The sequence below is a fragment of the Coturnix japonica genome, chromosome 7, assembly GCF_054131305.1.
Source record: "Coturnix japonica strain WE chromosome 7, WE-NBRP24, whole genome shotgun sequence".
Classification (NCBI taxonomy): domain Eukaryota; kingdom Metazoa; phylum Chordata; class Aves; order Galliformes; family Phasianidae; genus Coturnix; species Coturnix japonica.
Window position 1 is genome coordinate 13059727 of NC_140669.1, and position 27430 is coordinate 13087156.

A 27430-nucleotide genomic window follows, 5' to 3' on the forward strand; every position below is an offset into this window, starting at 1 on the left:
GTAAGATGGCACCTCGCGGTCACTATGGGGCAGTCTGTGGGACCACAGCTCCTGCCAGGTCTCCTCACAGAGATCTGTGCTCAGCTTCTGCTTGGGCCACTACCCAAAGTCTTCTCCAGAGACCCACAGTCTCCTGGTGGATGGCACGTTGTCTGAACGTCAACGCCACACAGACCCATGCTGGGCCTACACGGACCTTGGTGGTTAATGGTAGTGCTCAATCTAATCTCTTTCAAAGCACTTATGTAATGGCCTGCAGCTCCCTCTCAAAGCAGCTGCCAAACAGCGGCTTTTTGACTTTGGCAGAGCAGGTGTGCATTTACCTGATCTCCATCTCCATTGGTAGATATCCAGGTTTGGACCCCCCGATATTAAGTGTGTCACTTCTGTCAGCTACAGTGTAAGTAACAAATCATGGTCACTTTTGGAAACACTAAAATGACTTAAAATACTTCAACAACCATGAAACAATCGTTGTCAACAACAGCATAAAAATGTGAACCACAAACACCCCTTTTAACATTAAAACATTCCCCTCCCCTCAAATATAGGGAAGGTATGAACACATCTCCTGCCCAGAGCAGAGATGGAGGGGTTGGATGAGGCAGCCAGTCTGGGATCTAATGGCTGTTCTGCTATCCCAGTACTGGGGAAAACACTACACCTCAGTTCCACAAACAGCTCACACCCAACCCCAGCTTAAGCCCCAATTTCTATTTAATCAAACAGTTTTACTGCATGGGGAGGGGGAGAGGAGGAGGAAGAAAAGAAGATACCTTCTAATCCAATAGCAGTCTCACACTTACAGCTACCATGGGAGTTGTGCATCCCCATTTTATGTAAGACATAAAAAGGAGAGGCTTTCCTGTGGCAAAAGTACCCTGACAAAGACACTGTTTAATTACTGAATTGCTGAAAAACTTCTCTGGAACTGGGCATTACATGAAGCATCTTGTATGTGGAAACTGGAAAAGATCCAGAATCCTCCTGGTCTGATTGGGGTCTTTCCATGCCTGGACCTACAGCACAGCACTTGTAGGAGCTAAGAGAGAATTTGTACAAGCGTGTTCAAAATGACAAATACTTCCAAGAAATGAGAGTTTCTGCCCTTCAATACAAAAGGAAGAAAAGAAATGTCATGCTTTGCTCCCAGTCACCCAAAGAAATATTAAAACAGTGCAGACAACAGTCTGCTGCTTCATGCTGGAGGCTGGCAAACAAGGAATCCAGGTTCAGTTTTCTGTTGCTTTCTATGCTTCCTTGGGAAATTCAATTAACTTCTCTGTGCTTCAGTGTTTTCTGACCCAGCTTGATAAAAATGATTGAGATTGCCTGCAAAAACTCATTTTGCTAAGTACTGTCACTGAGTCTTTGGGGGGAACTGCTCTCTGGCAAACAAACAAGTGTTCATCCCTGCTGCACACAGTGACTAAGGATTCCTATCAGTCTCTAGCTCAGGATGTCCACTTCAGGCAGTGTAATCCAATGGCCACAGACAACCACAGGAGGACAGGCTGATCCCCACTGCCACACTCCCTGGGCACACTCAAAGACACTCCTGGCCTTGTCCAGCTCACTTTTTGGCAGAATTAAGAGTCAAGAGACATCATCATTACAACCTCTGAAATTTGTTGGCATCAAAATCCTGACCTGAGATAGCACAAACCATCTCAACCTATGGACAAAACTTCAGGACTCATCTTGCTTGGCTTTCAAGAGGAAAACCTGTGTGAGTTCCAACAAGTCCCACAGTGTTTGAGCCCAATCCCTTACAGCACACTCAGCACTTAATTAACATTAATGGCATTTTTTTTTCTCTCTTTCATATAACATTTAATTAAGAAAAAAATAACCAACCTCACAACCTTTCCTTTGCTCTTATTGTTTTCATCGTTGTTTTTTTTTATTAAGGTCTTATATCTTTGGGAAATACCTTCTGAAAAGGGTTGAAGAGGATTTATAATGCAATTAGCTGCGAGGAATTTGTCTCTGGAAAAACTGCATAGGCAGTACAGTCCTAAATCAGTGTGATCAATGTGCACTGCCTGCACGTTTCCCCATACAAACTTATTGTCTGTCTCATTTTAATAAATAGGTGATTAGGTTTCCTGGCCATAGAAATTGCCCAATATTTTGAAGAAGGGAAATTAAGCAGCAGCGAATTACAGAGATGTACACAACCTGTGACAGCACAGAGATGGCCAGCAACTTTCCTTTAGGACAGGATTCCCCTAGAACTGTATGGGATACACCACCAAGGTCAGAGGCTCCCAACAAGCTGACCTTGCTGGAGTCATTGTGGGATGAAAGTGCTCAGCTGCACCCCCAGGTGCTCCCACCCATACCTGTCAGACCCAAAGGGAAAGTTGTAGGGGCTTATCTTTGTTGTCAGTAACTGAGCTGACATTCACAGCTGTATTTTAAACACAGAGAGAAATGGATTTCAGGCTCTCATTATGGTCCCATCATCTCTTCAAAAGGAAGAAGATTCTGGTTGTTGCAAAACTGAGACCAGAACTGTAACTATTGTGGAAACCAGCGTGAGGTGGTTAGGAAAAAAGGGATCCATCCAATGAACAACTAGAGACTCACCATGCATCAATCGAATATTTTTACCTGCTTCCTTCCTTCCTGGATGAGCCACACCATCTGATATCTGATATCACTCCTTTTTTTTTCTGGTCTATTCACCACTGACCTCAATTCAGGAACGTTTTAGCAGAAGGTACAGCACACATTAACAGATCCCAGTGGATTGCTCAAAAGCAGGCTCTGCTTCAGCTTCTCCCATACAACTTACATATGAAAAACTCCCTGCAACCTGGGAGCTCTGCCTTGTCAAAGTGGGGTTTGAGATGGGCTAAGATGGATATGGTTTTAAGAGAATGTAAAACACCAGCAGCTTTCTACATTACATGTGATCTATTAACTAATCAAGAGGTCCAGTCTTGTTACCGGTGAATTACATGTCTATGCCAAGCACAGCAGAAAACTGAGTATTTCAATATTAGCAGAAATGCATAAAATATCAGTTAGCACTCTTGGTGCTATATTAGTAATTACTTAGAACTGAAACACTCTAACGAAAAAAAATTAGTTGCTATCCCCTCACGTGCTGCTCTTCCTCTGGAACTCAAACAGTGCCATACACTCACAAGCTGTTTTTCCCAAGGTAAAGCCAAGCATCAGATGTGTTAAACTTGATTGCATTGGGCCACATGCATACATTTAATTTTGTTCTGTTTTTCCCACTGATGCTTTTAGCCAAAGTCATCATTCATATTTTCCATTTGTTGCGTTTTCTCCAGCAAAGCCTTGCCATAACTCTCCCAAATTCTGCCTCGGCTCCAAATCATTGAGTCATAATCCACTGACCTACTTGCTTACATGCTCCCAGATGTATCTAAATATCATCACGTGTAACAGTATGGGACTTTCAGTACTACTCCTACAGCTGCACGTTCAAGCTGTATAAACATTTCCTACACACATAAACAGATCAATTGTTTCAATTTTCAATAAACAATCATGAAAAATTCAAAACTTGACTTAGAAAAGAGATAAAGACCTCTCCGTGCCCAATTAGAAGGAATTCCCCACTGTGCTCAGCAAGGTAACATGAAAAAGCAGCTTCAAAAAGCATCTGATACACATACAATGGATCGCAGGGGGAAAAAAAGGCCATCTAGTAATTCCCACAGGTGACAGGCAACATCAAGATTATTTCCTTCATCTTATCATGCAGACCTCAGTGTTTGCATAGAGCTCCAAATTTCTGTTTTGGAGCAGTTGTGAGGGAAGAGTCAGCGGGTTTCCCAAAGGTTCTGTAGGTTTATCACCAATTACGCAGCACTGCAGTCCCCACAAAGTCAGCGGCACAAAGATTTCTCCCCAGCTCAACAGTTTCCCCACTGTCTTTTGCCAAGTTGTATTTCAGCTCTTCCGCTTCCCACCAATGACGTTCCCAGAGAGCTTCAAACCACCCCATCGAGCTCTCAGCCCCGAGTTTCCATCTTCAAGCTTGTTTGCCATGTTGGACACTGAGGTGTGTCCAGTTCTCCTCTTTTCCTTAGTCACAGAGCGAGCAGCAGCACTAAGGAACAAAAGGTCACAACTCCAGGCACTGCTAACCCTCATCATCCACTGTAGACATAGGCAAAGGTCAAAAATTCAAGTCTGAGAACCAAACAGAAACTCTGAAGTCAAGCCATCCCTCTTGGCAACATCCAGATCAAGCCCATGTGCATCCTGCATCTGCAGGAATCAGGGACAGAATTCCCACTGAGCTCAGTTGCACAATTAGCCCTGAAAGAACTAAAGTAGCATTTCCCATTTTCCTGACACAGCATCCAACATACATCCTGCAGCAGCGGTCGGAGGGCCATTACTCCCCCTCATCCCTCAGCAAAATAGAGGCTTAAGGGAATCGTGCAGTGATGTAAGGAACCCAAGGTCCAATATTTAGTTTCTTCTGTGCTCCTTGAAAGTCGTTTGTTTCTTGCAGTGAAATCAGAATGAGCAAAATGCCCTTTGGATACAGATCAGCTGTTTTATGGAGTTAGCCATGCCTTCTTATTAAAGGACATTACTTTTTGTGCTCTAGGAACATTAGCCAAATGAATTAGGGCTGCAGAAATATATTAAGAACCATTTCCCATAGCTTGCACACCTCTGGAAGCACCAAGGTAGGGAGTTCAGCATTATAATTAACCAGTAAATTTGGAAATAATTAGCATAATAGTCACGTTTCAACAAAATAAGCCATATAGCCGAAATAATCTCTCTCAGCAAAATTCAACACCAGGAAAACAGATGACGTCTGGCCCACCCACACGCTCCCTTTTCTTCTGATCAACCCGATGCCACAACACTGCTGTGTCTCTCAAGCTACGCATTACAAACAGTGCTGCAAAGATGGAAGGCTGCCAGAAGGACCTTATGAGACCCATGTATTTACTGCAAGCTACGAGTGACTTATAAGACTGCAATAATCCTTCTGTCGGATCTTTCTTAACCATTTGCTTAGTGCATTACATTAAACAAACTGTCCTACCTGATGTTTTTACAGTATCTCTATGCTGAAGCCAAAGTTAGCACTGGCCAGGGTTTACATATTGAGTTTTTCCAACAGATTCAACACGGCTGTTTGCAGGATTACAAGGGGAATGTAGATGTACGGATGAAGAATCTATTTTCTCCATAAGAAGGTATTTCCTTTCAAAAAGAGATATAAAGAAATCCCACTGCGCCACTAAACTTATGATTGCATGCTCGTTTGGGATGGAACCTTGCTGTATTTTTAGACTGGAAATTCTTTGTTCATTGTTATTGGTAAATAAATTAAGCAGCCCCCAAATGACGGCAGCATCTGTAGATGTGCTCAGATTAACAATGGAACTAACATTCAGTTATAAGAAAATGAATAGCTACAGTTTTCTATAGCTGTTTGAAAATAGCTATTTTATCCTCATACTTGGGAGGGAGTGAGGTTGTATTACTGCCGGTTAAAGCTCATAAAAACCTTCAGAGTTAGCAACATAAAGAACCATTGTCAGAAAGATACTTTGGCACATCTCTGACTGTAAGCACGGGTACGATGACAAAACAAACTGCATGTTGTAATAATAAGAGAAAAATGCGTCCCCGCTTAGAACCAGATCCATGTTTTTTTCTTAACAAGGAACTGCAGTCAATGGAAGTCTTCCCACTGGCAAGTGCAGGTGTCTAGCACTGAGCATGTTATTTACCTCTGGCTCAACAGCAGTTTGGTGGTGGCAACACGCATGACGTGGTGCCCAGATACAAAAGAGAAATTCTGGGCTTCCCTGCCCTGCTTCCCAATATAGCTGGTGCACTGGATGCAGCAGACATGACCTCAGCTGTGTGGGACGGTGCAATCTGTCTCCTTGCTGCCCTGTTATGCCTTGGTGCTTGAGCCTCTCCGCTTACTGTGACCCTCATGTACACAACAGCATCACCACAACAGCATCAGCACCTGCCCTTGGACGTGCTATCAACTCACCAGAGGTACAATCACTGCTTTCTAAATCAACAAGTAAGTTAAATAGTACACACCGGGTGCAGAGCATCACCTATAGGCGCTTGGCCCTACTGGGCTTCAGTTTCAGGCAGCTTTCCCTGCATTGCTGCAGTTACAGCCCTGAGCTTTGGGATGGTCTCAGAGCTGCTTCTGGCGGTGAATTCCAAACATAAGTCATGCAGAGCAGTGCCAGCCTGCAGCGCTACATTTAGCTGAGAACTGCAAAGGTGTAACTGCAGCGGTGCAAAGAAAAAAAACAGAAAAAGATGTAGTAAAAATAGAAATAAAAGTTAAAACTGAGCCTAATTTGCCATCTGCTAGCTCTATTCAGTCTCTCAGAGCCGTACTGCTTTCCAAGTATCTCCCACCCTCTAAACTGCTGCTATTTCACTATTTTCCTCAAGATTGCTTTGTTTTCTCCCCATGCTGCATCTTACCTTGTTATTTCCTCTCTACACTTATCCCTCTCCAGGTCATTTTCCATTATTTCTGTACCAACGGCTGTTTTTTTTTTTGACACACCTCCCAGTTCCATCTCTTCTACCGGTTTAATGAACACACTGATTGCACCCTCTCCAAGCTCATTAATGAAGATATTAAATAAATCCAAACCTTGTATTTCTGCTTGCGGTGCCCTGAACAACTCCTCCCCACAGCCCCATATGTTCTTATTAACAACTGCCCGATGTTTACAGTCCATTAGCCAAGTCTCAATCTCTGCAGCAGCATTCCTGTCCGAACTAATTTGTACTTACATGTCACAAGATTACTTCAGACACCTATAGCACACTCTATTCTTTAAGTATACGGACCAGTGAAGCTGCAGTTTTTAACCAACTGAGAATCTGCCCATATGCAGCTCAGTCTGGCTCTTTTCTTTCATCCTTTAATGCTGGAACTGTGCAAAAAGTGATCGTGTTTGATTTCTTCCTTCTCAGCATTATGGTCCCAACTCAGCTGTCAGTTCCACCTAAGCACCTTTAGTTTCATAAGACCATGTGATATGTTGCCTTTCCAACATTAACGCAGGTTTCTCTTATTATCACCGACACAGATTTGTTTCAACCAGTTTCCATCACTGTTACTAAAAGCACAGATGAGTCAATCCCATTTGTTTCTCCTGGTTTCACTCTCTGCTATGGCCTCTACTCTGCCAAATTTTAAAGACCAACTGGGGTTTAACACTCCCTTGATATGTTTTGCTGAATGGGGAATGTTGAGGAATATGTTACTGATTGTGAACGTATGCCTAACAGATATTCTGTCTCATCCCCAAATCCAAACGGTATTTCTCACACAGAGTTGTTAAAGCTACTTGTGTGACTTCAGTGCATTGCACTTGAGGAGCTTAAAAATGACTCAATTAGCTGGGAGGAAATTGGCCTGCATTCTTACAAATGCTTTTGTGTTACCTTTGCATTTCATGGTACTGGGAGTTTGCCCAAGGTCCGTGATATTTATAAAGGTAATTGGAGTTGTTCATTAGCTGGTTCTCACAGGCTCTGGGATACAGTCCATCTAGATTCATTCCTACACCAATTTTCAGGTTTTTTTCCTTTATTCACATGCTTACTGCCAAGTCTCAGGACAGCGTTAGAGCTGACTTAATGAGGAATCCCCCTGTCTACAGGAGACTGCAGGCAGAGCTGTGCCTGCTTTCCCTATGCCAAACCTGTTGTGCACATAAAAACGATGCACTGGGGGGAAGACGTCAATGGCTGAAGCGTTGCTGCAAGCTCTGGTTCTGAACACTGACACAGCTATCTGTCTTCTGTTTATGCAGCTCCATTTCTTTAGAACTCTACCTAAAAATCTATTATTTGCTAGTGGAGATACTCCAGATGAATAGTGCGGCAGCTCCCCTCCCAGTATAATGCTAAGTTTTTGTTTTCTGGTATTTATCATTTGTCCAGTATTCTCCTCTGCCTTTACTTCAGCTCCCTGCTTTCAAGGTTCCCTTTAAACTCTTCTGCAAACACATAATTACTTCTTCCTCCATTTGCTGGAGGCACTGGGGACTTCCCGGTGTGAGTGCTGTGCATACCAGTGCCAGCCAGAGCTTTGCGGAGACAAGGAGGGAAGAAGCACTTCAAGAAACTGGACCAAGGCAGAACCATTAATTTTTAGCAAATGGGACTAGGGTATATTTGAAATATTCCTGTTCTGGCCAGTAGAGGGAAGTCATGTAAGTACACAGCTTTCCATGCAATGTGGTTTTGTTACTCCCATTGCTGGAGTTCTTCATTTAATCCTCCTTCCAGCACAGGCGGGTATGTAGGGGAGATGCATGCAATCCCCTGAGAAATTAGCAAAGGTAAAATTGCAAGACAAAAGTGATATCAATTATTAGATCCCCTCGTTTAGCTGGAAATATCAGATGAACTTCTGAACACAGCTGTCCAGATCTGAACTAGCAGGTCATATGCTCAACAAGCTGAGAGGTTTGCTTTGTTGTTTTTCCTATGATTCTTTGATTTGATTCAAAAAAATAATCAAAATCAAACAAAACTTCTCTGCCTACAAACCTGTTTTGTTTGTGCCCACACATCATCACAACTCCTGCAACACAGCCCTGAAGAAAGCTGGTGCGAGCATCCATGATGACTAGCAGACTATGAGGAGGCACGGCACAGACCATAATCCTGACCTGAGTGCATAGCAAATCTGCCTGTTCATACAAGGAGTAGGAGAGAAGCATAAGCCAACACCAGAAAACCTAGCAGGATGAATACGAAGCATCTACCCCCAGCATGATTTAAAACTTCTCAGTATTGTTGGAAGAGGAAACCAAAACATCATCCACAAAGCCGGACTCTCACAAAATGGTGGGCAAAGAGGAGCAAGGTGGATTCTCACCTCCCAGAAAGCAATAACAGCCCCGTGAATTAATAAAGAGCTTTCATGAAGAATGGATGAAGGGGGAACTAATTTCCTTTGGAGGACCACTGGCAGTAGTTGCTTTGCATCCTGGAGGGCACAGGAGCAAGGAAGCTGCTCAAATTGGCAGTTCCCCCTGCTCTTAAATAATATATCTACACGAGGGTGATATCTGTGACATGCACACAGCAGCACTGCTGAGCTGCTCCTGCCCTGGGGTGAGGACACCTCCAAGAGATGCACAGTGCTCCACAGGCACAGCTGTCCCTGGACACCCACACCTTCAGGCATGCTTGACTGCTCAATTTGACTCGACCCAATGATATAAAGGGGAGAAAAGATACTAATGGAGTTTGACTGAGATGCACCACTTAATCCTTTTTTTCCCCATCAGTAAGCTCTCCTGCTTTCTCTTCCTAGCATGCATTATGCAAATTGAGAGTCCCCTGAAGTGATATTTGCAACTGCAGGATCATACAAGAAAGGACACAATGCTCCTTTGCCAACACAACCCCCTGCCCCTACTATTCTTTTTCAAATAATACCATACTCACGGTAAGTACTAAAAATGTGTGCTCTACCATTCAAGCGCTTAATGTTCTTAAATGCCACTTTGTTCAGGGGAAATAGTCTTTGTAAGACATGAAATTTATTGGGAACAAAATTTACGTTGCAGTTTGATTTACTGTATTTGTATATACGTGTGTATTTATTTTATTCCAGCTGATTACATCAGCTAAACCTCTCTCTAAAACACCACGCAGCTCAAGCAAATACTTAAGGAAGGCTGTTGGTAACTTATTGGCTATGTTGGGATTCGTATCTGCTGGCTTATGTCTGAACTTTACAGTCACATCCTGGGACCTGAACGATGCACAGTGAAAGGGCCACTGGGAAAAGACAAAACTCTTTTATCACAGTACTATCAGTCTATGTGCTATGATCACTATAAATAAATGGATCAGCCAATTTTAGTTGAAGTAGTAACACATTAAATTAAGCAACAGGACACAAAAGCTCTATGTTTTCCATGGCAGGAAGAAACAAATGTCCTCAAAGACCAGGGTTAACTGAGACAAACATTCCTCTGGCATTGATGGCAGTTAAAGCTCATTTAAACGCGAACCATTGACTGTCTCCCTGCGACAAAATAGGTGTGATTTTCAGTGGCAGTAAAAATGACCATCACCAAGAGAGACACATTAAAAATCCATACGGACATCCATTTTCCTATATCCTGAGCTTTACTTCATATTGCAGTGCTGGAAGCCATGCCAAACGCTCAGTCTGTTGTTTTATTCAGAAGGATTCTTCTACCGAAGACAGAATTGGTTTCTGTTTCGTAACCCTCCACATTGATATTTTATTGCCATGAATTATTCGTGATTACTAAGTGTGAATCACAGATTCTAGAGACTTTTGATATCCAATCTGCATTCTCATTTGATTCTCAACAGCACTGATCTCAATTTATTAAAAAATATTCATTCTGTTTTCTATTCTATTTGGTGTTCCAGGAAATCGAGTGAATATTCTGCCATTTCCTGGTAGGTGAATTTATATTTGCTATATAATCTGGGGCAACTACAGGACTCACAGTCCTACACAACTTCATATGCATTTTTCTGGTATCCTCCTGGAAAATTAAGGCACAGGATGAAACAAAATATTTAGTTTCCATTTTTTCACTGCCATTTCCTGCAATGTCACTCAGTTTTTACTTTACATTCCCCCACATACATTTACTCTTCAACAGAAACCATTACTTTGCTTGAGCACAACTTCAGTATTTGACCCCTAGTGTCTGTAAGAGCAGCAGTGATGCCTAGAACAGATGCAATGTTCAAGTGCTTCCCTAGCTTAGTTGAGGCAACAGTACACAAAGAGTTTGACTGCATGACTAATGACTGTGCTTAAGGAAGGAAGGACAAAGGGAAGTCTGTGAGGCAGAATCAAGAAGAAAATCTGCAGAATCATCATCACAACCATCCTGCAAACTTATATTTCTCACTAATCACATCTGGTTTGATCCAAAGGCCACTGCATTTTGGATTTGGACCAATGTGCAGATGCCTTTGCCTGTCCATATCCCACAAAGAGCAAAAAATTGGCTCTCTTTATTGGCAGAGGATTTAGCAATAGGAAGATGTTCAGTCCAAATCTTTTCTTCATGTGCGGCAGCTTGCAGTTCCTAATTCTCAAGGGCTCAACACTGACCCTACATTCTCCTGCTTTGACTGCAGGATCATCTGGCTCTCCATCAGCATGGAGATAAATAAGCAACTCGCATGAATAAGACACCAACTAACTGAAGCAAGACGTCAAAAGAGAGGATCTTCCCTTTGCTTTGGCAGCCATATTCTAAATAATCATTGTGGCAGTACTGGGAAGGTCATAGACAGTTCTGTAGCCCACCGTGCCAAAATGTGAAGTGCAGATAATTTTTATTTCATTATGCTCTTGTTCTGCACAGACTTCAATATTGTCAGAGTGCTGTATGAACTTTAACCAATTAATGAAACATGAACTGCTTATTAGGTGACCCAAAAGTTCTCTCCCCTACAATCTGTGAATAACAAATGAAAATCAACGCGCTGCTGGTAAATGCATATGCATGAAATCTTTTAAGACACCATGGCTAAAATAGCTAATAATAAACCTCACAGCATTCCTGAGAAAGTAAAACAGGAAGGGAAAACCAGACAGCAAAAACTAACACATTCTTCTGCAAAACACTGCCTCGGCAAGTTAGCGTCAGCAAAATGATCAATAGGTCACCATTATGTATGATATTTACATCTGATCTGCATTACTGCATTGCTAGGCTGAAATGCCCAACAAGACTCAGATCAGCCAGCACTTCCTTCATTAAAATCCGCCTTCATATAAAATTCACCTTGATTTATGAGTCTGCCTTCAGAGCTGTACATTTGAATGCAGCGTTGCCAAACCTTCTACTGTGCTCACCTGCTGGTTGGAGAGCAGAGATATTTCAAGATGAAAATAAACTAAAGATGGCTGCAGAAGGCTGAGTATTATCAAAGAATGTGAATAACAGGCTTTTGCATACGCTCAGCCTTCTGCTACCATCGCATCACCGTGTATTATCACTTTTTGTTACTGAAAAACAGTCTGCATGTCATGTTTTTCCTTAATCAAGGGTACATTAAATTCTCCGTGCGCACACACACACACACAAGCCTGCAATAATTTTGCTTTCATCAACTAAAAACGTTGGGGGATTTCTATTTATTTATTTTGCATCTGGTGCATACACTAATTTGGGTTTAGAATCTGGAATTTCAGGTGTTTTCACTTCCTTTCATAAGTACACACCTGAAATTCAGACTGGCCCATATACAAGCTCAGTCCAACTCTCATTTCCCAGGAGGTAAATTTTAGCTCCTTCATCACTTGAATGTTAATTGAGAAGCATCACAATAAAATTACACGTTTCTTGTAGGCATGAAAAATTCCCTCCTGACCCTAAGAAAACTCTGCCAGTTATTCCTAAATATAAAGCTGGCTAACAATAAGTTCTGTAATTACACAGCACAGAGCACACAGAGCCTTCCGCTTACTACACTAACATTATGTTCTTCTAAGCAACTCTGAGGAGTAGTGAATTGGTATTATTAAATAAAGAATTTTCAGGCAAGACTTTCAGGAAGGAGGGCCAATAGGGAAGATAAACACAGGGAATCATTTTACACAAATAGAGAAAAGGGGCTCCACTTGATAAATAAATCTTACCTATCCCAAAAATCTATTTGCCTTGTTCACCGTTCTGAATATGACTTAGCAAGTAGCTCCTCACACCTAAACATTTAGTTTTTGCCTTTAAAATGACTGCAGGTTCATGCACCTGAACTGTTTCACTTCCTAATGTTCTGTAAATAAGCCTCACTGGTGTATCTTTCATTACGCCCAGGTCTTTTCTCCCCGAGCCTAACTCAATCAGTCCCAGCTACCTAATGCCTTCCTCTCAATAAACTGCATTTTCAAAACCTGATCTAGTGCCTGTGCACTCTGTGTCCATCAAAAGTCTCTAGCAGCTGCTCGCCATTGCTACACACTAGATCAAGTATTCAGAGATGAGTCTATCAAGGAGGTCAGCTCCCTCCTGATACTTCATTAACTAATCTGCTGCTATTTTAAACTTTGCTCGGCTTTGTTATTACTTTGACTCCACTGCACCACTTTGCATAGACACACTGCCTTTCAGGATCCATTTACCCAATCAATCAAGATCATTCTGGGAAAAACCTCATTCTTTTCTAAATTTTAACTATTATTTCTACTTCAGCATGATCTGATGGAATAAGATAGTATAAATTATGAACAAAATGTTCATATAAAGCCAATCCTGCAATGACATCCTGTTCCCACAAAAAACCAAAACCGTGTCTTTTACCTTCTCATTGTTTGCTGTGTAAGAAATAAGGTCATATACCCTTGCTCACCTTCATTCCTGGAAGCCTTTCTCACTTGCATCTTCCTACTGACTTTGCCACAACTCCTCACATAACCAAAAGTTTTACTGTCATAGTTTGAAGCTTCTAGGATCGGGTCCCAGTTCTTTACCTGTCTTAATAATTTATTACCTAACCCATGTGTACAGAGCGCGTAGAATAATACATCCTGTGAAACTTTGTTAAAAGCCTCTGAAAATCCCAATATGTCTGCTGCTTCCCTCCCATCTAAATCAATATTTATTTAATTTAAAAAAGGAATCCAATTTGCCTGACATGATTTACTTTCCACAAATCTATGCTGACTCGCATTACGATGCTGCATCCTTATTAAACTGTATGCAACCGTAGTCTTACACTACTAGAAAATGTATTTTCAAGACTGCATTTATAGGCAGTGGGATCCTCTGAGGGGTTACAATGCCCAACACAAGGAATTCAGTGCATCCTTATTGCCTAGCTGGTCTGTTATTTTCCAGCTCACACTGTTTTCCCTTAAAATGTCAAAACAACATTGACTCTCTTCAAGTGACTTGATACAAGCTCCTAATTCTGATGCGTATTCATGTATTCACATTGAAAATCATGGTGACATATCAGGAGTCCTCTTGTGACCCACGTTATAAAGTCCCTACGTAGAAACAGCCCCAACACCCAGGGAGTTCAGACAGTGGCAATGGTCCCACAGCCAATCACAGTGTTGGGTCTCAGTCAGAAGCCAGGCCAAATCAACAGAAACACAATCATAATGTCAACAGCACACAGCTTTATGAAGGAATAAGCAGCTGCAGGATCTGTTGCTGCTTTGTACTCACACCCCAAACAACGCTCCGTGCAGTTCAATTCACCTTAGGCTGACTGTTCGTCCCAGAGTGACACAAAAAGCCTTGCACCCATCCACCTGCCCAGCTCTCTGATCTCACATTTCACCTGGAGACCGATCTTCAGACAGAGCAGCCTTCTACTGTTTCAGCATCTTGTCTCCTGCACCCTTAGTCCCGTCTTCTCAGATAACGGGTGATGTTCACTTTAGCAAGCAGATGTGCCAACATAATACGTCTCTTCAATATTCTCCCAAGGCTTCAGCATCCAAGTCTCCAGCTATCATTAAATTTCTGCATGGCTGCCTGGGGATAAATCCTGTCCAGCCCTGATAGAGGGGGGCAGAACTCTCTTTGCTTTCTCATTTTCTCCACTTTTGCAGTTCACAGAGCATTTCCAGAACCTCATCCTACCAATAAGCATTTTCCCAGCTATTTGTCAATGAAGTTTCCGTTTTTATTCTTCCTCCCCTCCGTTTCCTCTTACCACGCGCTAACAAAGCAGTGAACTGAGCTCTTACTGATTTCTTAGAGGACAATTTGTATACATACAATAGTCAGAATGGCCTGGAGTATGTTGGTATGTACTTGCCAGACTGGCATTCATCAGGACTGTGAAACAGAACAAAATCCCATTGCAGTAATGAGACTTTTTAACCCCTTTGCGACAGTATGGCTTAAATGCCCCTTCAGCCCCACATACAAAGCCAACAGCTGGGCGCAGAAAACACAAACCTACCCAATTCAAACCATGATATAAATACAGAATAGTCCAGGCAGTATCAAGCTGTTTGTGGCATTTCCCATCGAGTACCATACCTTGAACTCCATGGGGGTGTACTTCTCATTCTTGGGCGTTGTGTTGCCCTTGTAATGAAGATGGTTGGGAGTGGTTGGGTGGATAACGGTCGACTCCTGGGACTGCCTCTGGCAGCGCTGGCAGTACACGTAAATCACAAACGTTAAGAGGCTGGAGCCAAAGAAGCAGGAGACCCCGGTGGCAATCAGATGGATGAGACTAAAACCTGCAAAGGAAATGACAGGAGACGCTATTTTTAAAGAAGAGGCTTTTTTCCTCTCCCGACAAGACCACAGGTGCAAATCAGAGCCATGACATCTCAGGATCAACTTTAATAACCTGCTGAAGCCCGAGTCTTACGTTCCAACATAAACTGACATAATCTCCCCGAAAATCAGTCTCCCCACTGCAGCTCTGCCTTGTGCAGTTTAACAGTTTCATGCATTGATTTCTCACAGCTCCCTGTGTATCCTCTCTTCCCTCTATTGATATTGAATCTAAACATTATGTTAAGCTGACAGCTAAAGAAATGAGCCATACAAACAATGCACATTAACGGATTCCAAAGCATGCGTGTGTCATGGAAATAAGGGGATAAAAATCCTCGGTGTTTCTCTGAAGGGGAAGGAAAGGAGGGAAAAGCCCTTTCTGTCAGCTGTCCGTAATGCCTGTGAGACTGTGTGGGGTGAGTGAGACACACAGTCCTCCCCCGTGTAATCCAAACATACTCAGCCTTCTTGCTTATTCACAAGGGAGTGCTGCTTGGCCACCTCTGCACTACCTCTGAGGAGTATTGGTATGGCTAATGGAGAAACAGCAGTCACTGAGGGAATTAGAATCATGAGGAGGAAAAAGAAAAGGGGGGTAACTGCTGGAAAAAAACCCTGCTTTGTTGGCTTCCTCCACAAAGATAGGAAGGCAGTCACAGGCAGGTGTTGGTGCAGTAGCAGCAATGTGAATATTTCCAAAAGAAAAGCTCCTGGCCCATAAAAGCCTCCTGCAGACAGCCCTCCATGTGGGATTAGAGCAGCACCCTGCAAGCTCCAGGAAGAAGCTGTGGCTTCCAGGAGTGCCCTGTGCACTGGGAATACCTGACTCCCAGCTCTGGCCAGTGGGAGAACAATGTCAAAGAGTACTCCTTGCTCCACCCTTCCTTTGGAAAGTCTCAAACCCCACCATAAAAGGAACTGCCAAAAGATCCCCACCAACACCAGAACAAACATTAGAGATCCTTACAGCCACCAAGTTAACAAAGCAACCAAAAGCACTCTTGGGTAGCAAAACTTTATGACCGTGCCGTCTTTTGCTGTGTTGCATTGGGGAATCTACAGAATAAGAATCAGCAAGGATGGCTCCAAATATTATTGTCTTCTAATGCTTTTTCTCTGTAATCTTTCAAGCAAGAATGACAGGGACCAATGCCTGGGAGGGATGCCCGACAGCTTGCCCCCCAGGACAGCTGTCTCAGAGGGTGGCCACACTGGCTCAGTGGGGATTGCAGTGGTAAAATGCTCATTCTACTTAAAAAAGCCTATTCATTTGCGCAGACTGCTGTGTTGACTTAACTGTGTGCAGAGAAATGGAAGGGACTACTCTCTGAAAGTGGCTTTAAATGAGGTTCATTCTTAATCTGATCACGGTGTGCATTTTTCTGGTGCCATCTTACATTTTAACTGATACGCTTTTCAAGTACAGAATTCTGCCCATTAGTCTGCTGCTCTCCTCTAATCTTTAGTTAAAGAATATCCTCCTGAGTTTAAAAGGAACCAAACCAATAGAGTCCTACAGCAAAGTAAAGCACTTCAATCATAATTACACTAAGGAACATACAGAATTTATTAGACTGACAAGCTACATTTATTTTTCAAACCACACTATAAAATTCTATTGCAAGATTACCACTTTCTGTTGTGTCCTCATGGTGGTCCAAAAAAAATGGCAGAAAGACAGCAATTTTCTACTGAATGTTGTTAAGATATCCTCATCTCTGCCTACTTCACCTCACTCATGAGAGCTAAAGCACAGATATGTAACTACGTCTGGTGAAGCTAAATGACACCACTTCATTCTCCTTCCATCCAGCTTTGCTTATATTGCACTGAATATCTCAGTTCACCGTTATATTTCCTAATTCACCTCAGCAGGGAATCCTTCCTAAAACACAGAGTTGTGGAATATCCATAAAGCGCTCCTACATTTCACTCCTTTCAAAGGAAAGCAGGGCTGTGGTGCTAGCAGGAATTGACATGGTCACTAGTGTGAAACCAGCATTTAAAAATGTCAAATGCACCTGCCATTTTCTTTAGTCTGGATTTTTATCACAGTGGCTCACAGGGCAGTGGAAGAGCGACACTAATGACTGGATCTTTCCCCAGTTACATGCAGAAAGGAGACAACTTATTTGAGGTGAGGACTTCAGTAAAAAGAAGAGCTTGGAAGACAACTACAAACTCAAATCTAGTCCTGTATCAGAAAAGGAACTAAGAGACTTTGTTCAGTGAAGTCTTTACAGGTTACTTAAAAACACCTGCCTCCAAACAGCTGGAGGCTTACAGTTGTGAAATGAGGACTATACCTTCCTTTTTCTTGAACCATTTATCCTGTGGGTAGAGACAGACAAGCAATGTGCTCCCTGGCAATTAATGACCCTTGGTGGCCAAGCCAAACCCCCAAGTAAACAAAAATCTTGGAACTGACAAGTGGCCTGTGTGATACATTCCTCCAGTCTGACTCAGACAGCAAGACTCCAGTGGAATTAAGGCTATCACTGGGATGTGAGCTGTATAGATTAATGGTTTGCTTGATACTGCACAGGGAGAAAAGAAGCCAGGTTAAGACAAAAATAAGATATATGGTTAGTGGTATCCTACCTCCACAGTTTGTGTTCTCATCAATGCTGGATGCTGGCAGGATCACTAAACAAAGAGAAAAAGATTGGAGAAAGTTGTCATTTTGCCACCACTTTACTTCTTAAAGTAATTAAACCCCCCTGTGATCCAGACACAAGAAGCTGCTCATGTGTTCTGCGGCAAGCTGAGAGTCTCTCTAAATTGAATGAAAAGCTCAGACTGTGAGCCACATGCAACAAAACCTCTCCAAAGACCTGGCAATTACAGTACAGTTACCTGATTCTGATTTAGCTTCTTCAGTTTAGGGGAAAGAAGACAGCTAAGAAAATCATGGAAAAAAAGACTACAACCATCTGGGGATCTCAGATTTTCAAGCCAGGTCATTATAATCCAGAAAAGAACACTTGGAAGATGTAATTCAGGCTAGACTCATGTCAAATATTTTCCTGAGACATTCAATTTCCACAAGAAATAGAGTAGAAAATGATGACTACTATCTGTCCATCAACCACGCTGCTGTTAGACCTTTGATTATTTTCCCCACTTCACACAGTAGTTGCCTCCATCCTCCCCACCTTGCTTCTTCACACTTTTGGGATCCTTCCTTTCATGACTGAACTCAAGGATCTCCTTTTGCATGCACCACGCTGAGAACAGAGCACATTTTTATAACCCAGCCTAAAATGAGCTATGCAAGGGTAAGAGGTTCAATCTGGGTGAAGCAATACTAGTTATTCATTCCAGATCTAGGTAATTCTGTATTAAAAGAGAGCTGAGCTGCTCCAGAGGAATCTCAGTTATCCTGTACCTTCAACAAGGGAGCTGATAACCTATTTTTTAGTTTGCTTGCTTTACTAGAAGCATCCCTTTCACAGCAGAGAAAACCTCACCCTAGCTTGACACCTGGTCATGAGCTTCTCTCCTGTATTGGCCCACCCTCTCCCTCTTCAATGGCATTGTACATACCAGGAATTTCATTATACAGGCAATCTTGGTATTGCGTGCTGTTCCCAACGCACTGAGAAGAGTCTGGGCTGTGTACATCACAGTAACGGCTGCGATACTGGATGCCCTCTTCATTACACAGGCTCCACTCTGACCACTCTGACCAGCCACCTTAATTCCAAGATCAAGAAAACACACAGACAACATCATCAAGAAGGCAAAGGATCCTTCGTGGAAACCAAGCTTCTCCCATGCTGGAGGGTGTTTAGATCCTCACATGGGCCTCACCCGCACATCCAGTCTGGGAGCCTTCTGTGACTTTAGTCATCATGATACAAATAACAGTACAAGCATCATAATCCACTCATCTGATTGTAATTTTCTTAATACAGACTAAGTGGACCCTTGCTGGAGCACTGCACAATGCATAATTGGTTTTAAAACTCCTGTATCAGCTTTGTGGTTAAAAACATACAAGCAGTTGGATGGGACAGTTTTGCACAGGACCTCCAAATCTGAAGTAGTCTCTCAGGGATACCCCAGGCAGCCAGCACAAATTACAGTGCTTATAAAGTTTTACTAAGGTTGCTAGGAGCAGGAGTCAGTCTGCACTGGGTCAGAAATACACAAAAGTGGTTCAAAGTCAGCACAGATGTGAATTTTTTCCCTGAGCTGTAGCATACATTCATCTGCCAGTCTGTGGAAGACAGAAAAAGGATCTCCCCTTCAGCAACGGCACAGATTGATGCTTCACGACTCCTTTTGTTTGTCTCGAAAGCTTCCACATTCAAGAACCAAAGTCTTGCTTTTTCAATTACTTTAAATTGATCATCCGTTAACAAGATTTTGCCTGGCTAATGCCAGAATGCCAGAGCATGGTCTGGTGAGCATGTAAAAAGAAAGGTGATGAAGCATTTAATTTGAACGCTAGGATGTCTATGCTTTCCCTGGTTCAATATACATTTACTGACTGGACAGTAAAGCTACTAACTGATGGTGACCCCGGCTTATTCTTATGACATGCTGCAGATGCACCTTGCTCCCATCAGCATCCTAACCAGCTGAGACCCAGCTGGGACCCAAAGTGGCTACCTTCACATGGGTGGGTGTTGCAGAGAGCCTCCTCAGTGTGCAGCCCGATGCAGATATCCTCTCCACTAGATGGAGCTGGGTTGGTGCACGTCCGTGTGCGCTGGTAATGCCCTCCTCCACAGGTTGCTGAGCACTGAGACCAAGGAGTCCAGCAAGACCATGAGCCTTTCACTGGAGGATATGGAAAAGCAAGGAGAAAGAGGTACATGTAAGTGATTACTCCTCTCACTGTGACACAGAGTCCCAGTATCTCACCTAGATCTACCCTGCCTAGACTAGCTAGCACTTTCTTTCACCCCAGGACACATTTGGGCCTCACAACAAGAGCTTCATGTCAAGAGAGGGTTGGAATGTGCTGCACTCTGTGGATGCTAAACAAAGTCCATGCACAAAATGACTGCATTATGAAGCACCATAACAGAAACTATTCTGTAGGGTAATCGTTACACAACTTTTTATAAAATACCCTTATTGCACTGGTTTTTGGACACTTGACCTATAGTAACAGCACATTTACTTGGAAAAAAAAAGTCATACAACCTAAGTGGAGCTTTTATGACACGTTCCTCCCGGGGGTCCCAGGTCTTTTAGTCCCAGCCTTCAGAAAACAGAAGCTCAGAGGCTTTATGTGAACACAGTCCCAAAACACATCAATAACAAATCCAGGGTGGGAATTAACAACTCTGGCTCCCAACCCCTCTTGTCAGGCTACTAGACTACCTGATTTTCAGGTCCCCATGCCGCTATTTCAGGAGATAACAACCGCATGACTTAGTGCAAGATAAACCCAGGATTTGTGTATACATATTGAGTGAGGCAGGAACAGAGGGAGACACAGAGAAATAGCAATCATGCACTCAGAACAGATTGTAAAACATCGTAGTGTCTAAAGGGAGAAAACAGCACAGAAGAAGGGCACAGACATTAGTGAAAAGCCACCGAGAGTTTCCAAAATAGTACTAATAGCTGCCTTTATAGTGCTAGAGTTATTTTCTTTTTATAGGCCACAGAGTGCAATATCTGACACTCCTGCTATGCTCTTGCTACACATTCTGATCATGTTGTCCTATCTGCATTGGCACTTTATCTTTGCATTGAATTTTAATATCATAATAATACCATAATAATGCAGCACTTTCAACTGTAGGCCACAAACTATATTGCCAGAGGTAGACAGAGCTACTGCTAGAAATTGCTACAACTACAAAGAGACATGGTAATTTAAGATCATTTAAATTTAGCTTAGCTGTCACAGAGCAAGGAGAATGATAAGAGAGTGAGAATACAGTAGTCAGTGGTCTATTATTACTATTCTGGACAAGGAGTGCAACATAAACATGAGGACAAACTTGAAAACCAGGAAACCAGGCAAGAATACTCCCTGCTGGCTGTGCAGGAAATGGTAACTGATGTCAAGAGTAGATGCCCATCGCAAGAACAATACGTAAGCAGGAGAGGGGGAAGAAACAAGTGTTCACAAGAAGAACTGCCACATCAAGCATCTCTACACAGCATTAAGTCACATTCATTAAGCCCATCTCCTCACCAAGCTGCAGAGGTACCATGATGCTCTCCACTGGATGGAGCATCAAACCTGCCTCAAGCGAAACTCTGCTAAATAAGCCACCATACTGTTTCGTTTAGAGGTTGTGGCTGCGTTCCCCTCTTAGCCTATGTGAAACATAGGTCACAGCACCAAAGTGTGTGGATTGCATACATGAGTCATTGCAATAGTGGTTTAAAAAAAAAAAATAAGGAAAATCCCCCAAATTAAAGAAAATTTAAAAAATGAAAGCACCTTGGAAATACTGATTTTTGATCTCTCTGCCATTAAGATGGGGAAGAATACCTCTGAATTTCATCATGCATGAAGACAATCATGGTTACCTGGGCAAGGATGTGGGTTGCAGTCTTGGTACTCCATCGCTGACCCCACGCAAGGCAAGCCACCATTTTTAGGTTCAGGGTTTGTACATGTCCTTTTCCGGATTCTAAAGCCCAACTCACAGTCCCTGGAACAGGAAGACCAGGCCCCCCAAAAGGACCAGCCCCCATTGATAATCCGTGCAGAGGTCTTACCAGTCTTGAGGAGGTCATCAACAAGAGCTTCAAGGAAAACAAACAAAACATCACAAATCAATCAGTTGCTGGGCTGTAGAAAAAAAAAAAAGTCTTTGGCTCAATAAAATCAGGATTTATGCACTCTGGAGATGAGTTTCTGTTGAAAGCCCTTAGTTAGAGTTGTGTTCCATAGCATTACAGCAAAGCTAGAAGGAAGTGAAATCTGTGCACACAGAAACTGCATCTAGTAATAATCTTGATAAATAAATATTCTGGGCAACAAATTGTGGCAGTCTGGGCTGTGCTGTCAGGGCACTGACTTGCACTACAACAGTAGTGAAGGGAATAAGCCTGGAAGCAGCACACAAAGGGATCTTCAGAGAGAAAGAAGAGTGAAGACAAACTATCCTGTGGAATATCTCTTTGTGCATCCTCATCATTTGTCCATTCTCATTAGGGCAGCCTGTAAGTACCAAGAATAACTCTACACACTACCATAACATGGCTGTATTGACTTCTACATCACAGGGCTCTCTCCATCCCTGCCATTCTGCAGTGGCACTAGTCATACGTGCCAAGATTTATGTAAATACATTCAGGTTCTCGCTGTTCTGAGAGAATTCCCCCTCCAACCACCAAACCCAGGCTTGTCCCATAACCATGATTCCCCAGAGCTGGCAAGACATACAGTCAGTTTCACACATAGCTGAGCCATCATTGGGACAGAATCGACTCTCAGTTTTCTTCCTTCCAAACTGCAGCTCATGGGGATCAGACAGCTGGGCACGACACGTGTAACGGAAGCGCTGCTCCTGGCGGGCACCATTCTGGGTGATGTTGACAGGCATCCAAGGGGTCCAAGGTGTGTTCCTACGCACTTCTGGGCAGCTCTCTGGGTTGCAGGTCTTATATTCCTGCCAGGAAGGAAAACCACTATGACCTTCTTTATCAAAGAGCAGCAGACTGACACAAATTTGTTTGCATCCTAAAAAACAATGGGGTTCCCTCTGTATCTAAAAAATCTTCCATTCACCTTCTCCGACTTCATAGATACAAGATAGATACTGCTGGGTACAGCTCAAAACATAGGCGCTAGGGAGGCAGTGGTGGCACATAGCCTTACGTGGACCTCAAGGATGAACTGTTTACTATTTTTATGTCTCGCTCAGGTTTGCATTTCTTTGCTGACTCAGAGTCCTGTGGGACTTAGAATGCATTATGTACATTATGGGCAGGAAAATAAAACAGGCAATGCATAAAAGTAACGGCAAACTAGTTTTCCGCTATGACTCTGAGATGCTGCTCTCAGGTCATCCTGGGGGAGCCCCATGAGGGCAAAATATCAGTAAAGATCATTCCTTGAAAATTTTACTGTTTTGTTCCTAAGACACTTCTAGATAATCTTTTTTTTACTGCCTTTTTTTTTTTTTTTTTTTTTTCCTTTTTCTTGTTTGGTTGGTTGGCTTTTAGAACTCCCTAATGGGGAACTTTTGCCATTGTTGGTGTAAAGATGAGCATCTACAGAGTACAGCCAACATTCTCACTTCGTGGGGATGGGGTGATATGGGGTCTTTACAATTCTCACCACCAGCAGGAGGAATTCCAGTGAAAGACATTAAGTTCTTGTCTAAAATTAAATAAATAAACCCATCTTTTCTGGCAGAGGGTGAGAAATATAATTCTTTAGGACTTTATGATTCTAGAGTAAATGCCAAACAGCTTGTGAACAGATGGGAGGTTCCAGATCAGATCTGCTTACACTGAAAGAAAACTGCCCATAAAACTAATTAAAACAGCTGCATGAAACAGCTGCCAGAATAGGAAAGGGAAAATAAAGAGAGAAAATTGGTAGTCATTGCCTCATTGATGGGTTAACTGGGTATTTGACCTGTTGGTTACTCAAGTATGACAATGAGACTCATTTCTATTCTATGTAGAACCTCCTTGACTCAGCAGGATCATTCTTGGGAGTGGGAAAGTGAAACATAGAGTGTCAAGTAAAGGACTTGATATCTAAGTCTAGAAAGGCCTGCAGAAGCTCTCTGTATGCCAGTCTGTCCTAACCTGTACACACACACAGACACACACGCACTCACACCAACTTCACTGACTTCTGGAATCTGCCACCTCTCTGCTTCCCAGTTCATTTCAGCATCCTCTCCAGCAAGAGCTGAGGATAGCAAATTCTTCTAGCTTGAGAAATAAAACCAAGATGGAGAGAGGAGTTAAATACCAGGTCCCTAGAAGCTAGAAGTCAATAGGTGCCTGATATTCAAAGTCAATAAACAATACATACCACAGCACAGCCTGGACATGTATTTCCATTTTCACAGGACCTTTGCCTTGAGTGAATTCCCCCGCCACAATTCACACTACATTTATTCCAAGGACCCCATGAAGACCAAAAAATTGGCAATGGACATGGACTGTTCTCATTACAGAACCTGAAAGGAGAAAGCACATTATTCAAAAAACATCCATGTCAGCACAATTCAGGGATAAAATGATGACGGATGCAAAGCTGGATGGTACACTGCATTTGGGTGCTCTTACTGCATGCACAGAAAGCTAGCAGAAGGCTGACACGAATCAGATTAGCAATATTCCTGTTCATGGCAGAGAACTGTATCCTTTATATAGATGGAGGAGTGGTTGGCCAGGTCAATCACTGAGACACAGCTAGAATCATAAAACCCTGGAACCCTTAGAGTTGGAAGGGACCTTTAAAAGCCATCTAGTCCAACTCCCCTGCAATGAACAAGGACACCACACCTAGATAAGGTTGTCCAGGACCTGATCCAGCCTCGCCTTGGAAGCGACCAGAGAATGAGGCATCAACCACATCTCTGGGCAACTTGTTCCAGTGCCTCACCACCCTCACTGTAAAAGACTTTTTCTTTATATCCAACCTAAATCTACCCTCTCTAAGCTTGAAACCATTTCCCCTTGTTCTATCATGATAGACTCTGCAAAAGAGTCTGTTCCCTTCTTTCCTGTAGCTCCCCTTTAGATACTTAAAGGCTGCTACCAAGTCACCTCAGAGCCTTCTCCTCTCCAGGCTGAGTAAATGCTCCATTTAGAGCACATGATCAAGATTGTGTGCTTTTGAAAGCATTCTAATCAAAACTTTTACACACTAAATTTGTACAAGAATATAGAAGATATAGAAGATGAAGCCCACGTGTCAAAAACAGAGATACTGGATGGTAAACATTTTCAAAACCCAGCTCTTGCTTAACCAATAGGATGTCAACTCAGCACTGACTACTGGCTAAACACTTGACAACCTTCTCATCTCATATTTGGCCCTTACTGTTGTTTGGACTCTAAGAAACTAGTGTTTGTAATGGGAGCTGAACTGCATGATATATGCATCTAAAAGTGGGTTCTGAATTAATGTTATTTCATGTTCCCTTTAGAAAAGGTAACCTCGATTTTGTTCAGCTTTTTAATCAATATTGTTCTCAAATTGAATCACACAGGACTGTAATTGACTCAGATGTAGTCCTTAAAACCCAAAAAGGACCGTTCTGAATGGCCACAAATCAAACCAAACATTAAAATGTCCCGAATAAGGGAAGTTAAATGAATTGCCCTTTGTATTCTGAGAAATGCAGAGTGATCTGTCTTAAGTGACCACTCAAGGGACAAGCAACAGTCTACTGCCAAGCAGAGGTGGCCTTTAATGAAATGTCAAAGCTAGAAACCAATCTGGATGCCTTGAAGCATGTGTTTAAGGAGGGGCTGGGCTTGAAGAAACAAAATAGTGCAGATAGCTCTGAAGGTTAAAAAAAAAGTATTGCTTTTAATTGATTCTGCACGAAACTTGCCTAGTTCAGATGGAAAAAAAAAAAAAAAAAGATGATTTTTTTTTTTATTATTATTCTGCAAAAACTCAATTCTGAATCTGCCTTGAGAAGAAACTGGCAATGAAAGCTGCGCATAATCATTTGCTTCCTTAGTGATGGGTCAGAACTTTCTATAGGCCCTACATTGCTGACAGCAGACACAGCCTCTCCTTTCACTGAGGAGGTGTCAGTCCCTGATATTCACAAGAACACTGCAAGAGAGAGGCCATATGTGAGTAACCTCTTCCCCCCTTGGCCATGAAGTTCCTTCTGCTCTGTATATCCAGACTCATTCCGCATTCATATAAGATCCACCGTTTTCAGATGCCAGCATTATAACCACAGAAGTGAACCGTGTTGTTAACATCTCTTACCTCTCTTCTCTGCTCTGTCCAACACAGACCCTGCCCCCGTACCGTGGAGCAGGGTTGCTGCAGGACCGCTGGCGGACCTGAAAGCCAATCCCACAGGAGGTGCTACAGGAGGCCCAGGAAGACCAGGGTGTCCAAGCGCCATTTCTAACAAAAAAGCATGAGAAAGAAGAGATTATGGGGGTTATCTAATAGTCTTCTCATGCTTAACAGTAAAACACGTAAGGCATTGTTGAGAAACTGCTAAAACTAATTGAAGAAATTTTCATAACAAGCAGACCACGCCAGTTGAGTTTTATAACAGGGACTCTCAAAATTGTTTAACATTGGCCTTCCCTGCCACTGAACCAACTAAGATTGGGATAGGAAGAGAATGAAGCCAATGTTGAATGATTCTGAATATGCCTCCTAGGTTTTTCTGGACAACAGAGACTACAACTCCCACTGCCTACTTCCACATCATCTTCCCCATGTCTCTCTTTTCTATGACAACTGATGATCCTTTGCAAAGGGTGCAGGTTTTGAGGCTCACCAATGCCAGCTGTGCCGAAATATATATATATATCCTCTGCTAATTCAGAAGCTACTGATGCTTTAAATCTCTTCCAGCAAAACTGCTGCCAGCTCCAATGATTTTCTCACAGACTTCATAATATTTGGTGTTTTCCTAAAGCCTTCGGCATTGAATTCTATTAGGTGGAAATCTCAAACTAACAAAATAACAATAATTGCTTCTGGCTTTCATGGCAGCTTTCAAACATCACTGTAGTGTGACCTTAAATCTGTGCAAACCAGAAGGCAAGTAAGAGCTCAGAGGCAGGATTGAGTTTCAGGTTAATAAATGATTGCATCTCAAACGAGAAGTGGTAACTGAGCCTGAAGCAAATTTGACGCGAAAACCCTGAGTTCACACCTCACTACAGAGATGTCAGAGCATGTGCATGTGGCCAGCTTCTCTGAGGCTGCTGCCATGCAGTAACTCCACCATGTGTTCACATGGAAGCTGACGTTTTCATCGTTTAAATCTCCTGATTATTAAAGCTTGCCTTGGTCTGATTTGGCAGGACTACTCAACCTTAGAGCCTCACCAAGGCAAGAGAGGAGGAACCACATCCTGTTTTCTGTGCTGCAGCTTTCATTTCATTTGGAGCCAGTGGCAATGCTCTGTCTTACAGAACTGCCTCATCTTCACACTTTGCCTCCTTAAGTAAAAAAAATAAATCTTTTTCCCCTAAAGAAAAACCTTTCTAAAAAG

The 27430-nt window shown here is 42.6% G+C and overlaps 1 protein-coding gene across 8 annotated transcripts in view; it reads right to left on the reverse strand.

Moving 5' to 3' along the window:
• SEMA5B (semaphorin 5B) overlaps positions 1–27430 on the reverse strand; it is a 241330-nt gene that overhangs the window by 1648 nt on the left and 212252 nt on the right. For 5 of the 8 annotated variants that reach the window (XM_085552293.1, XM_015868672.3, XM_015868670.3 and 2 more), the window contains 8 exons: positions 26179–26322; positions 24253–24400; positions 22645–22870; positions 21783–22001; positions 19896–20066; positions 18825–18974; positions 17880–17924; positions 15030–15235 (listed from right to left, as the gene is read on the reverse strand). In XM_085552293.1, coding sequence (XP_085408419.1) covers positions 15030–15235; positions 17880–17924; positions 18825–18974; positions 19896–20066; positions 21783–22001; positions 22645–22870; positions 24253–24400; positions 26179–26322 — 1309 coding nt within the window. Of the gene's footprint in view, positions 1–323; positions 394–15029; positions 15236–17879; positions 17925–18824; positions 18975–19895; positions 21302–21782; positions 22002–22644; positions 22871–24252; positions 24401–26178; positions 26323–27430 lie in introns of all 8 variants that reach the window. The other 3 variants (XM_085552295.1, XM_015868674.3, XR_014947901.1) reach the window with 2 other exon arrangements.